The sequence below is a fragment of the Neoarius graeffei genome, chromosome 14 (genome assembly GCF_027579695.1).
Source record: "Neoarius graeffei isolate fNeoGra1 chromosome 14, fNeoGra1.pri, whole genome shotgun sequence".
NCBI lineage: Eukaryota > Metazoa > Chordata > Actinopteri > Siluriformes > Ariidae > Neoarius > Neoarius graeffei.
Window position 1 is genome coordinate 59,322,607 of NC_083582.1, and position 15,022 is coordinate 59,337,628.

At 40.8% G+C, this 15,022-nt stretch overlaps 1 protein-coding gene across 1 annotated transcript in view; it reads right to left on the reverse strand.

Moving 5' to 3' along the window:
* The window catches only part of LOC132898498 (cadherin-12), a 294,117-nt gene that overhangs the window by 112,782 nt on the left and 166,313 nt on the right, over positions 1-15,022 (reverse strand). Inside the window, exon 5 of the mRNA XM_060940161.1 lies at positions 2,779-2,946. Coding sequence (XP_060796144.1) covers positions 2,779-2,946 — 168 coding nt within the window. The remainder of the gene's footprint in view (positions 1-2,778; positions 2,947-15,022) is intronic.

Sequence of the window (15,022 nt, forward strand, 5' to 3'; positions counted from 1 at the left end):
AGGGTAACAATGGTCTTGAATTTCTTCCATTTGTACACAATCCGTCTGACTGTGGATTAGTGGATTCCAAAATCTTTAGAGATGGTTTTGTAACCTTTTCCAGCCTGATGAGCTTCAACAACACTTTTTCTGAGGTCTTCAGAAATCTCCTTTGTTCATGCCATGATACACTTCCACAAACATGTGTTGTGAAGCTCAGACTTTGATAGATCCCTGTTCTTTAAATACAACCCCGATTCCAAAAAAGTTGGGACAAAGTACAAATTGTAAATAAAAACGGAATGCAATGATGTGGAAGTTTCAAAATTCCATATTTTATTCAGAATAGAACATAGATGACATATCAAATGTTTAAACTGAGAAAATGTATCATTTAAAGAGAAACAATTAGGTGATTTTAAATTTCATGACAACAACACATCTCAAAAAAGTTGGGACAAGGCCATGTTTACCACTGTGAGACATCCCCTTTTCTCTTTACAACAGTCTGTAAATGTCTGGGGACTGAGGAGACAAGTTGGTCAAGTTTAGGGATAGGAATGTTAACCCATTCTTGTCTAATGTAGGATTCTAGTTGCTCAACTGTCTTAGGTCTTTTTTGTCGTATCTTCCATTTTATGATGCGCCAAATTTTTTCGATGGGTGAAAGATCTGGACTGCAAGCTGGCCAGTTCAGTACCCGGACCCTTCTTCTACGCAGCCATGATGCTGTAATTGAGGCAGTATGTGGTTTGACATTGTCATGTTGGAAAATGCAAGGTCTTCCCTGAAAGAGACGTTGTCTGGATGGGAGCATATGTTGCTCTAGAACCTGGATATACCTTTCAGCATTGATGGTGTCTTTCCGCTGCCCATGCCACATGCACTAATGCAACCCCATACCATCAGAGATGCAGGCTTCTGAACTGAGCGCTGATAACAACTTGGGTCGTCCTTCTCCTCTTTAGTCCGAATGACACGGCGTCCCTGATTTCCATAAAGAACTTCAAATTTTGATTCGTCTGACCACAGAACAGTTTTCCACTTTGCCACAGTCCATTTTAAATGAGCCTTGGCCCAGAGAAGACGTCTGCGCTTCTGGATCATGTTTAGATACAGCTTCTTCTTTGAACTATAGAGTTTTAGCTGGCAACGGCGGATGGCACGGTGAATTATGTTCACAGATAATGTTCTCTGGAAATATTCCTGAGCCCATTTTGTGATTTCCAATACAGAAGCATGCCTGTATGTGATGCAGTGCCGTTTAAGGGCCCGAAGATCATGGGCACCCAGGATGGTTTTCCGGCCTTGACCCTTACACACAGAGATTCTTCCAGATTCTCTGAATCTTTTGATGATATATTCAACTGTACATGATTCAACTGTACAACACTGTAGATGATGATATATTCAAACTCTTTGCAATTTTACACTGTCGAACTCCTTTCTGATATTGCTCCACTATTTGTCGGCGCAGAATTAGGGGGATTGGTGATCCTCTTCCCATCTTTACTTCTGAGAGCCGCTGCCACTCCAAGATGCTCTTTTTATACCTAGTCATATTTATGACCTATTGCCAATTGACCTAATGAGTTGCAATTTGGTCCTCCAGCTGTTACTTTTTTGTACCTTTAACTTTTCCAGCCTCTTATTGCCCCTGTCCCGACTTTTTTGAGATGTGTTGCTGTCATGAAATTTCAAATGAGCCAATATTTGGCATGAAATTTCAAAATGTCTCACTTTCGACATTTGATATGCTGTCTATGTTCTATTGTGAATACAATATCAGTTTTTGAGATTTGTAAATTATTGCATTCCATTTTTATTTACAATTTGTACTTTGTCCCAACTTTTTTGGAATCGGGGTTGTCATAGCTGTAGTGTATAGCTAACTGAAAAACAAGAGTATGCCCTGTTTACTTTTAGTCCTCTGAAAAGATGGAATTAAAGGGCAGTGATTCCTAATGTAATTCCAAATGCATGCAAAATAAGTGTTCCAAACTATTGTTTCAATTGTATATTGTATCAATATTACAAGTGATTTTCAAGCATTGTATTTGATCTTAAAAATTAATCAACAGCACTGGCACTTGATGAATGCTTTTGAAATATTTTTACAGATGGCTGAGTTTTGAATTTCAGAAAATGATCATTTGGTGAAGAGTTCATTCTTTGTATTTGAACAAAGCTTGTTGCTTTTATATTTTACATGAAAATGAACTTGATCAATTATGTAAAATCTAATGTGCTGCAGTAACAAAAATGTCGTACTCCATGTGATGAAATTTCCCTATATCTGTATTATCTATTGCTTATTTAAGAATAATTCTTTATTTGTCATATATACATTATAGCACAGTGAAATTATTTTCTTTGCATATCCCAGCTTGTTAGGAAGCTGGGGTCAGAGTGTAGGGTCAGCTATGATACAGTGCCCCTGGACCAGACAGGATTAAGGGCTTTGCTCAAGGACCCAAAAATGCCAGTTTGGTGGTATTAGAGCTTGAACCCCTGACTGTCTGTTCAGTAACCTAGAGCCTTAACCACTGAGCCACAATCGCCCCACAAACTTATTGTAAATTATCATTTACATGTTAGAGCACAATGCAGATGAATCATATTTTCTGTTTCAATTTTACTTTGCTTAATATACGGTAAGCACTTTATAGATTTTGCAAATATCTGCTTATTATAGTACATTATACCTGTACATCTCTGCCCATTGTGAGAATTGCTTCAGTTCGGATATAATAGCTTCAGAGAATAGCTTCAGAAAGATATAATAATGAAATGCCTTACTTTTGGAGAATCTGGGTGGGTTGTCATTGACGTCACTAAGGGTGATGTTGATGGTTGCGGTTCCTGCCAGACCTCCCAACTGCCCCCCCATATCTTTGGCCTGGATCAGAACTTGATACAGCTCCTTTACCTCACGATCCATTTTAGGTAAAGCAGTTCTAATAACGCCTTTACAAAAATAAATAAATAAAACAAGAAAGGGAGAAAATCAGCATCAGTTTGGAGATCAGAGTGAAGAAAGATTTGAGATGAGAAGATTAGAGTGAAGGAAGCAGGAGGTGGATAAGGGAATGATGTTTAGGCATGGGATCAAGAAATATGGCAAACATAGAGAATATATAAACCATTTATACCAGCATCAGTATTGATCCTACCAATCCTACTCGATTGACACCCACATAAACCAACTGGAAAACATTTTAGCTTTCAAACAAGAATGCACTTGCCAAGATTGACCATTCATGAACAACATTATACCAATGCGCAATCTCTTTCATGCCCAACTTTTATGCATGTGAGTGAGTGGAGCTGTCACTGAGTGAGTACAGCTGAATTAGCTTGAAGCATCAGACAATGTTTGTGCAAACAAGCTTGATGGATGTTCGCATGCCAGGTTGATAAACATTTTTGGCAAAAATAAGTAATTTAATTAATTAATTAATTAATTAATTAATTAATTTAAAAAAAGTTGATACACCAAGCTTTGACACATATTATGTAGTCCCTGACTGCAATGTTTTATTTCATTGCAGTCTGCACACAAGTTATCATCTTATATTGAAGTCATGTTCCCGAAAAAGCCTGAATTTGTCAGAGGTTTAAAAAGAGATATTTAGGAGTGAATTTGAGGTTTTTTGGAGGAAGAAAGTATGGATTTAGATGAAGAGCAAGGACTGGACTGGGTCCTTGAAATATATGTAAGCTATGTTGCTTTCTATTTTCAGTTTTTGCAGGTACTGTGAAAATGCCTTTTTGTAGGTAGTGTGCAAATTAATTTTTACTTCCTGAATGGTGATTTTTTTTTAATGTTGTGCACACAAATTATTATTATTATTATTATTATTATTATTATTATTATTATTATTATTATTATTATTAACAACTTGTGTGGACAAACTGGATTTCAGGAGTGATGAAGCCAGATGTTCAGAATATCGGCAACACTGGAGGCTGCAGCTGAGAATCAGTGACAAGCCATTAATCCAGTGACAATTGTCGACACCTTAACTTTTTGCCAATAGAGACAAAGCCTCAGCTGGGAGAAAACACTGTGAACTCTGCCTTTAAAGGAAAAAGTATGGCAAGACTATTTGCAAATACAGGTATTGCAATGTGCTCCTGTATATTAGAGTGGACTGTCTTTGTTTCACTGAGTGCTAATGATGTCAAGGACAGCCAAGCTCAGTGATTTTTGCACTTTTGCTCATGTTTTGCATAAGTTTATACTGTATTTTGCAGTTTCACACTTGTTGAGAATAGTTTTTTTTTCCTCCTAAAATCCAACCCCATATCTATGTCTTAGGAGGTGGAAACAACATAATTTGCATGCATATATTAAATGAGACAGTGCTAACCAGGGTCTGGTACTGATTTCAATTAAGCCTAAATGAGATGAAGTTTCTGTGTTTTTCTTTGTGAAATTGCACATTTTGTAAAGGAGAGTTTCATGCTTTTGCCATTTTTTTTAAAATTTAATTTGGGCCATTTGGACATATTTTTTGTGTCATTTTTTGCTATTTCTGTATGCTTTTTTTTAGGCTTTCTGCCATTTTTAGAGGTCTTATGCAAACGGAGGAGGTTTGATGCCATTTGGAGAGATTTTCTGTGACATTTCTTGGTGGTTTGCACCATTTGGACATGTTCTTTTATGCCAGTTTTTTAGCAATGCCTGTTTTTTTTTTAGAAGTTGTCTGTTATTTTTGAGGCCTTGTGCATTTATAGAGGCTTTGTGCCACTTCTAGAGGCATTATGCCAAAAGACTGTATTCAGTCATGTGACTTTTGTTTGCAAGTTTACTTTTGGTGAATGGGCAGCACAGTGGTGTAGTGGTTAGCATGGTCGCCTCACAGCAAGAAAGTTCTGGGTTCGAACCCAGTGGCTGGCAAGGGCCTTTTTGTGTGGAGTTTGCATGTTCTGTCTGTGTGGGTTTTCTCCAGGTGCTCCGGTTTCCCCCACAGTCCAAAGACATGCAGTTAGATTAATGTGGGGCAGCCTTGGGCTGAAGTGCCCTTGAGCAAGGCACCTAACTCCTGACTGCTCCCTGGGCACTTTTAGCATGGCTGCCCACTGCTCTGGGCATGTGTGTGTTCACTGCTTCAGATGGGTTAAATGCAGAGAGGAAATTTCACAAGTGTGTGATGATTGAAGTGGTGGTCAGGCAAACCAATCTGGCTGCTATTATGCATGGACCTAGTGAAACTGTCTCTATTTTTGTAGTTTAGAGGCCAATGCACAGTCAAGATACCTTCAGAAAGTTGCTCTTTGCAATGGGATAGAGTCTTACACATTATCAAAGAAGGATTTTTCCTATGAGTTGGAAAATTATCCATCCGTTGAGATCTCTGACATCTCAAACTACCTGGTGCTGGAGACATTGTTCTACACAGACAAACAGATGAAAACCTGGAAGAGCATGGAGGTGTACAACTTTTTATATGTGGCTGAGTTAAAGATTTGGAGATCAAGACACTACAAGGTAAATCCTGTATTGTTTTTGCCCGGGTAAGTAGGCATTTTTGGGCTCACTGTAACTGCATGGCTGGGAAAGCAGTTTTGTGCTGTTAACTTGTGAGCTTTGCTTTTGTGTTTACATGGGTTATCTTGATTATCTTATGTATCTAGTTCAGTGTAGGAGCCCAGTCTACATCATCATCCATGTAAAGATTGCTAGGACATCCTGATAAATAAAGTGAAAACATATGCATTAGTTACAATATGCCAACCATGATCAAGCAGTAAACAAAAATACATCTGAGGACTTAAGCGTCTCATGAACTTCAAAACATCACAAAATAATGGTACGGTAAATGGTGAGAAAAATGAGCTGTAAATCCAAACGAAATAAATCAGAGGAATTTGAAAACCTTTCCTGAAGTGATCGCTGCAAACTTGAGTGTTCTTTGACTCGGCTCCCTTCCATTGCAGCAAAAGGTTCAAAATCCACCTTTCTCATCATCTTTTGGTAAAATCCTTTGCTCTTTCACCCTTTATCATCACTTCATGGAGAACCCGGAAGAAACTTTTATCAGTTTCATAGTTTGCTTGATTCAAACAGTCCAAAACAACGCAAGCATAGGGCATTTTAATGACCAGGAAGGCACCCCAGCGATAGTAATGCTTTGTGAACAGTGATCTTAGCTGACCACCACTTCATGTCTTGTATATCTAATGAGGCAGATGTGACGTCGGATGCAACCCACCTATGGGAGAGGGTTGGTGCCATTTGGAGATTTTCTGTCACATTTGTTGGTAATTTGTGTCATTTGGACATGTTCATTTGTGCCTTTTTTTTCGCAATGTTTATTATATATAGAAGTTGTTGGCTATTTTTTAAGGCTTTGGAATTGCCATTTCTAGTGGTATTATGCCAGTGGTAGAGTTGTGGTGCCGTTTGGTGTGATTGGATGCAATTTGGAGACATTCAGTGCCATTTGAAGACATTTTTACTTGTGTTTGGATAGCCTTACATAGACGTTTAGTGGTTGAAATGAACTCATTCAAATTTTGGATGTTTATGCACAAGCATGTGGAGCATCTCAAAGAGGAAGAATGGGATCAACATCACCATTTACTTTGAAGATATATACATGTTTTTGTGGAAAAGCAACCATATATATACAGTTGTGCTCATAAGTTTACATACCCTGGCAACATTTTTGCTTTCTTGGCCTTTTTTCAGAGAATATGAATGATAACACAAAAACTTTTTTCCCACTCATGGTTAGTGGTTGGGTGAAGGCATTTATTGATAAACAACTGTGTTTTCTATTTTTAAATCATAATGACAACAAAAAACATCCAAATGACCCTGATCAAAAGTTTACATACCCCAGTTCTTAATACCGTGTATTGCCCCCTCTAACATCAATGACAGCCTGAAGTCTTTTGTGGTTGTTGTGGATGAGGCTCTTTATTTTCTCAGATGGTAAAGCTGACCATTCTTCTTGGCAAAAAGCCTCCAGTTCCTGTAAATTCCTGGGCTGTCTTGCATGAACTGCACGCTTGAGATCTCCCCAGAGTGGCTCAATGATATTGAGGTCAGGAGACTGAGATGGCCACTCCAGAACCTTCACTTTGTTCTGTTGTAGCCAATGACAGGTCAACTTGGCCTTGTGTTTTGGCTCGTTGTCATGCTGGAACGTCCAAGTACGTCCCATGCGCAGCTTCCGGGCTGATGAGTGCAAATTTGCCTCCAGTATTTGCTGATAACGTGCTGCATTCATCTTTCCTTCAACTTTGACCAAGTTTCCTGCGCCTTTGTAGCTCACACATCCCCAAAGCATCAGCGATCCACCTCCGTGCTTTACAGTAGGAATGGTGTTCCTTTCATCATAGGCCTTGTTGACACCTCTCCAAATGTAACGTTTATGGTTGTGGCCAAAAAGTTCAATTTTGGTCTCATCACTCCAAATTACCTTGTTCCAGAAGTTTTGAGGCTTGTCTCTGTGCTGTTTGGCGTAAATTTTTGTTGGCCTGCCTGACCATGGTTTGGTTTTAACAGAGCCCCTGATTTTCCATTTGTTAATCACAGTTTGAACACTGCTGACTGGCATTATCAATTCTGTGGATATCTTTTTGTATCCCTTTCCTGTTTTATACAGTTCAACTACCTTTTCCCGTAGCTCTGTAGACAATTCTTTTACTTTCCCCATGACTCAGAATCCAGAAACGTCAGTGGCTGGATGAAAGATGCAAGAGTCTGTCTGGATCCCAGAAACTCAGCTTTTATGCACACACACTGATTACAAGCAAACAGATCACAGGTGAAGATGTTACCTTTAGTAGCCATTCAAACCCATTTGTGTCAACTTCTGCGCATGTTATCAGGCCAAAATCACCAGGGTATGTGAACTTTTGATCAGGGTCATTTGGGTAGTTTCTGTTGTCATTATGATTTAAAAAGAGAAAACACAGTCGTTTGACAATAAATGGTTTCACCCAACCACTAAGCATGAGTGGAAAAGATGTTTTTGTGTTATCATTCATATTCTCTGAAAAATGGTCAAAAAATCATAGATTCTGCCAGGGTATGTAAACTTATGAGCACAACTGTGTGTATATATATATATATATATATATATATATATATATATATATATATATATATGACTAGGTAAAACAGATATACTTGTGAAAAACCGTATTTCTAAAATCCCTGAGTGTTGAATTTCATGTGAGCCATTAAATACTACTGGTGCATGATATGGCAAGTAAATTCAGTGCTGAACACGGGCACCCCCTTAAAGGGTGGATTTTTTTTTTTTAACCTCAATAAGAGTCGCAGCCAAGGGGCAGAACATTGAATGTACACAAACAAAAGGATATCTATAGAAAAAAAAGTCACCCAAATGCATCCAAAATAATTGTTCAAAATTATTATTGTTTCATCAATATTCCAAGTTGCTTTTGGACACTGGATTTGGTGTTAAAATTTATTCAACAGCACTGATACTTGATAAATGCTCATGAAATACTTCTACAGACCAGAAGGCTGATGTTTTGAGTTTTGGTTTTATGAAAAAAATGGAGTCCATTTGGTGAGGAGTTCATTCTCTGTATCTGAACAAAGTTTGCTGCTTTTATATTTTCTGTACAAAAAGCTTGTCTAATATCAGAGGAAGCTTCTACAGATCAAGCAAGCACACCGTTGGTCAGATTAGACATGGAGGTGGGTGGTTAAAAGGGTCTTGGAGGTGTTTCATGCACTGGTTTCAGGTAATATAGAAAAGGCTGTCACATTTTATCTCTTGGGTTTGTCTGCAAGAGAGGACCATGGAAGGCATTCGTTTTTGACTCTCTTATCACATTTGGAAAAACGCGCAGTTCTGTGAAGTGCTGAATGATTGATCCCACTTTCCTCCCATTCTCATTTTCTCTCCTATTTGTCTGTTCTTATTCTATTTATATTTCTTGCTGTGTGTGATGTAGGTCTGTACAGGAGTTATCAATTTTATAGCATGACATGAAGAATGTTGATTTGTCCTTCCTGTTACAGTATGAACCCCCTGGGCCTGACAGGAAATTTGATCCCAGGAAATTGAATCAGTACACTGTGTAGTGCCAGTGGTACTGATGCCTAAATGAATCCAAACCAAGGGATTTTAGTGACATCAGAGCAGCAATGCGCGAGCATGTGCTTAATTATTTATAGCTGCTTATCCAAATAATGCAGGACATATTTTGATTTAAACTACACTTAACAGCTTTTGAACAGTAGGCAGTCATATTTTATTGAATTCAAAATGAACCAATTACTCACACTTTGAATTAAAAAAAATATATATATGGTATATGCATGTTTTATTATATCACATGCTTGCAGCTTATTTAATAAAATTTGAGTTATTTCAGCAGAAGATGAGAAGAAAATCCATTTTATGGAATCAAACTTGCTTTGCATTCACTGGGTTGTTGGGCTATGTGAAAAGTAGCATCTGCTCACATGGACATTGATCTTTAAGGCTATTGTGTTGACAGGATATCTATAGCTTCCCCACTTTTCAAAATGATTTACAGTTTAGAATTGGACTCTGATGTGAATCTATTGCTCAGACCATCCACCACGTAATGAAATCAAGCAGCCTTTCACCATTTGTTTAATGGGGTCGATATGTTGTAATTAAATTGCCTCCTGTGCATTGACTTCATTCTGACAGGAAATTTTCCTTTATTTAACCTCTTATAAGTAGGTTATTGTACTGGGCAGAAGTCTTAGACACCAAACATGTTTATGTTGACTTGTATTTTGTCTTGCATAACTATTTTTAGGTCAAATGTCTGAGTATGTCGGTGTTAGAAATGTGCTTGTGTTATCTGATCTCAATGCGGATTTTCATCCAATATATTACAATATTCTTGGAGATAAATGAAAACATTTTGTTACAGTTTAGGGAATAGCTCTTTCCTGGCTCAAGTCTTCTGTTGTGCAAGTCTTAGAATGCTATGTCTGGGTACAATTATTTCTACACATGATGTTAGCTTGCACAGCTGTATGTGTAAGCGAAACCAGATGACATGCCCAACCTTCATAAAGTTGGGAGATGAGCAATGGACATTAAAGCCTGGATCCTGATAAAATTTGTCCTATTTGATTTTGCCAAGACAATACTTCTACTAGCGTTACCAGCAGTGAGAAGTAATCTTTCTGATTATGTATGTCCTGATTTAAAACTCTTTCAGTTCCATCAAGTGCAAAAGTGAAAGAATGTGCTACAATCATTAACTCATCTTTTGACTGAAGCTTCCATAAGTGATATTACTAGAAGAGCTGTTTTCATCTGAGAAACATTGCTAAGCTAAGAATATGTTACAGTATGATGTGATGCAGGAAAAAAAATGTTCTAACTTTAAATTTAAGCTGGACTACATTTGGATGCTAAAATACGTGCATAAACAAGCTCCAGTTATGTGATCCACGTTTGGCTCCCAGTATTTCTTTTTTTAATTAGTGTTCAGGACTCAGACACAGCACCTGTCTTGGTTCTTCAGTTTGAAAATCTATTTATTTAATGAGAAAGTAGGTTAAATTGCTTTTCTCTTAGGTGAAGGTGCAGATCTGAGGTTTCACTGGAATAGACAATTATGGATAATCAGGATGTTTTGATGTTGCCAGGCCTCAGCCCACCCCTCTTAGGATGCTTATGTCCCCCTGGAAGGATACTGATGTTCAGGATGCCCTCATGCCCGTGTTGCCTTCAGATATGCTGTTTTATTTATATATATATATATATATATATATATATATATATATATATATATATATATATATATATACACACACTCACCAGCCACTTTATTAGGTAGACCCATACACCTGCTGTTTTATTCAGTTATCTAATCAGTCAATCCCTTCACAGCAGTACAGTCCATAAAATCATGCAGATACAAATCAAGAGCTTTAGTGAATGTTCACTTCAAACATCAGAATGGGAAAAAGTGTGATCTCTGTCACTTTCACTGTGGCATGGGTGTTGGTGCCAGATGGACTGGTATTTCAGAAACTGCTGATTTCCTGGAGCTTTCACACACACCAGTTTCTAGAGTTTACACAGAATGACGTGAAAAACAAACAAACAAAAAAACATTGAGTGAGCAACAGTTCTGTAGGTGGAAACACCTTGTTGATAAGGGAGGTCAGAGGGAAATGACCAGATTGGTTTGAGCTGCCAGGAAGGATATAGTAGCTCATAGCAACTCTTTACAACCATGGTTGAGCAGAAAAGCATTTCAGCATGCAACAGAAGAAGAACACACTGGGCTCCACTCCTGTTAGTCAGCCAAAAACAGGAATCTTAGAATCAAGAAAAAGTTCCTATTAAAGTGGCCGGTGAGTGAGTGAGTGTGTGTGTGTGTGTGTGTGTGTGTGTGTGTGTGTGTATATATATATATATATATATATATATATATATATGATAGCTGTTGACTCGTTAAATGAGTATGACCATCGCTGACAATCACTCTAAAATTAGTCGTTATGGGAACGACAATGGTTTTTGAAGCCAGCCAGATATTTACAAAGCGTGTTGCAAAACTGGCAAATGTAATCGGTGTGCACAGGTTCCGAATTAACTGTAGCCTGTTGTTGCAGCTGCACATGCGTTTTCATATGGCGTGTTAGTCTGGAACAGTTTTTATAGACCTTCTAGCAAACGTGACAAGTCAGATCAACCTGCAGCATATACTGATCATAATTTGGTACTGCTCTACCGATGTGGCTTCTCTGATGGCTAAGGAGGCCAGCTGTAGAGAGACAGATTCTGCCACACTGGTCACATATGAATTAGTTGACTGACGGATCGACAAATTCTCCTTTTCTTGCAGCTCATTTGACTTGTGCCCACCTCACTGCATTCTCATGGAAAGACTTGCAACCATTGCTGATTGTTTGTCTCCATTTTCCACGGTCACAAACGACTGTTTCCAAGTCATTGTCATCAATTTTGCATGCTACTAGGGATTCTTTGATGCAATCTTTGTAGCGCTTTCTAGGCTTGCGTCGTGGCCGAGTGCCTTGCAGCAACTTGCCATAGAGCATCTGCTTCAGAATTCTGTTTTGTTTCATACATACGACATGGTCCATCCAATGAAGCCTGCGATGATAAATATGTGCTTCTTTGCTAAATAAATTAGCCTTTTCAAGCACAGCTGTGTCAGATTTGTATGATGTCTAGTGAATTCCGAGAATCGACCTTAAGCAACGTTGATGGAATTTTTCAAGGACATCTAAATGTCTTCGGTATGTCACCCACGTGTGTATATATCTCACACACACACGATTCATCTTTGCTGCAGTAGATAATTCCACATACTGTATCTTACAAGCAACAGTTGTAATCAAAAAGACTGTCCTGAGCTCGTCTTACCACTCTTAGTCACAATATGCTCATACTGAACATCCTTTCAATGCACAGTTTGTCTTTACTCTTCCACATTTGTATATTGTAATAATTTATAATCGCACTCTGCGGTATAATCCAGATAGATTCCATTATCATTCTGGTTCCACCCAAGGTTTGTTTTCCTCATGTTGCCTGGTTTGCTTCTTAGTGATTGTGGCAGTGGGGGTGTGGCCAAGCAGCAGTCTGTGAATGGAGGGCGGGGTCAGGGAAGGTAAGTGGCTAGGTCATTACACCTGATGTCAATTTGTGTGTGTGTGTGTTGCAGGGATGGAGTATAAAGGGAGGGGGAGAGGAGAGAAGAGGCTCTCCCCGACCACAACACTTGTGTGAGTGAGTGCGTGAGAAACAAAGAAAGAAAGCAAGCAAGCTGAAAAGCCGAATAAAGTGCATGTGTGTAAACACAAACTCTCGCCTGCCATGCTTCTGTGCTCCACCCACACCGGTGTTTACTACAGTAGTGCCGAAACCCAGGACGCACAGAAGGGAACCTCCCCATGGAGCAGGCCCGGCGCCAGGAACAGTTTACTAAGGGGGCAATTAGAAATCGCAAGGGGGCAAATATTTTTCATATAGTGTGTAGTAGTGATGGCGGTCTGACAGCGTGTTTCAAACAATTAACTGCACCAACCACAAAACCACGGCCCCGAAGGTTGCTTTAGTACGGGAAAATCATGTGACATATTACCAGGGCAGTTGCGCTTTATCAACACCCGTGCCCACCTGTTAACCCTCCCCTCCAATTTTCTCACAGACACGCGTTACAACCGGAAAGATGCCAAACATAAAACAACACACACACAAACCTACAGGCAAGTCCTTTAAATTTAAAATACATACAAATAGCTCCGCGGCATGAAAACAAAATGTCAATGCAAGTCTAAGGTACTTGGCTCGGCAGCCAAAATCATAATTTAAAAAAATCAACAGACCCCGGGGCTGCACCAGTAATAGCCTTCCTGACTCGCACCGAGTCAATGCTAACCACTTAATCTGCGATCCCAGTTTAGGCGTATAGGGGACAAAACACTCTGAAGTGCGTCAGCAATGAAAGAGTAACAATGTGCAACATAAGAATCATAACAACCAATCAGATTTGTTCTACTGTGCCAGTTTTAGTAGTGATTTATGTGAAATGTATTTTTGTGCAATGCGCAACCACTTAATATTTCGTATTTGAAAATGCAAATTATTAATACTTCTATAATACATTATATTTTCATAAGAAAACAATTAAGTGATCTGAGTCTCCGTTGAGGGGGCGTGGCTGTAGCCATGAGGGGGTGACGCCCCCTTTCGCCCCCCATGGTGCCAGGTCCGCCATGGAGTCCTCCCCGTTCAAAGAGCTCATCCTTGCCCTCGCTACCGCCCAGCAGAACCAGCATCAAGAGCTGATCACCCTCCGGAAGGAGCAAGCAGCAATGCTTCAAAGCCTTGATGCTGGCCCAGCAGGAAGATCGCCAGGCGTTCCAGCAGTGGCTCATGTCAGCAGGGCCGCCGGCCGCCGCTGCCGCCACCCTCACGAAGATGGGACTGCAGGACGATCCAGAAGTGTTCCTCGCTCTCTTTGAGCAAACAGCCAAGGCGTGGGGGTGGCCGCTGGAGCAGCGCGCAGCGCGCCTCCTCCCTCTCCTAACTGGTGAGGCGCAGCTCGCAGTGCAGCAGCTCCCTGCTGACAGCCGGCTGGTCTTTGCAGACCTGAGGAAAGCCATCCTGCAGCGGCTCGGCCACTCCCCAGAGCAACACCGTCAGTGCTTCCAGACGCTGACACTGGAGGAGGTTGGCCGGCTGTTTGCATTCGGCCAGCAACTCCGGGATGCCTGCCGGCGGTGGCTGAGGGCAGAAGAACGCGATGCCGAGGAGATCATCGATCTGGTGGCACTGGAGCAGTTTATCTCTCAACTTCCGGAAGGAACGGCGGAATGGGTCCAGTGTCACCACCCGGTGTCGCTGGAATGAGCCATCGAGCTGGCGGAGGACCAGCTGGAGGCGGCTCTGATGGCAGGCAGACGAGGTGCCTCCCCTCGCTTCTCTTCCCCCTCTCTCCCTCTCTCTCTCCTGTCTCTTGTCCCCCTCTCCACCCCGTTCCCCTGCCATGAAGGCGGCGGCTGGCTCCTCCCCAGCCGGTCCGTCACACCCGTGTTGTCCTCCTATCTCCCTCTTCTGTGTCTGTGTTGTCTCCCCCTCAGGTGAGTGACACCCATAACACCAGTGCAGAGGGAAAGCCTGGGCCGGTGTGCTGGCGCGGCGGGGAATCGGAGTGTCCCCTGAATCAGAGTCCCACAAGGGAGGTGGAGGCTGTCATCCGGATCCCCGACGTGCCGGAAACCACCCCCGATCGGGCCGGAACATATCACGTACCGGTGAGTATTCAAAGGGATACATATCACGCTTTGGTGGATTCCGGTTGCAATCAGACCTCAATTCACCAACGCCTGGTGCAAGGTGAGGCATTGGGGGGAGCACAAGCAGTGAAAGAGTTGTGTGTGCACGGGGATGTTCACCATTACACTCTAGTGTCTGTCCATATTCTATTCCGGGGCCAAACGCATAAAATGAAGGTGGTGGTTAATCCTCGTCTTACCCACTCGTTGATCTTGGGTACTGATTGGCTGGGATTTAAAGAATTA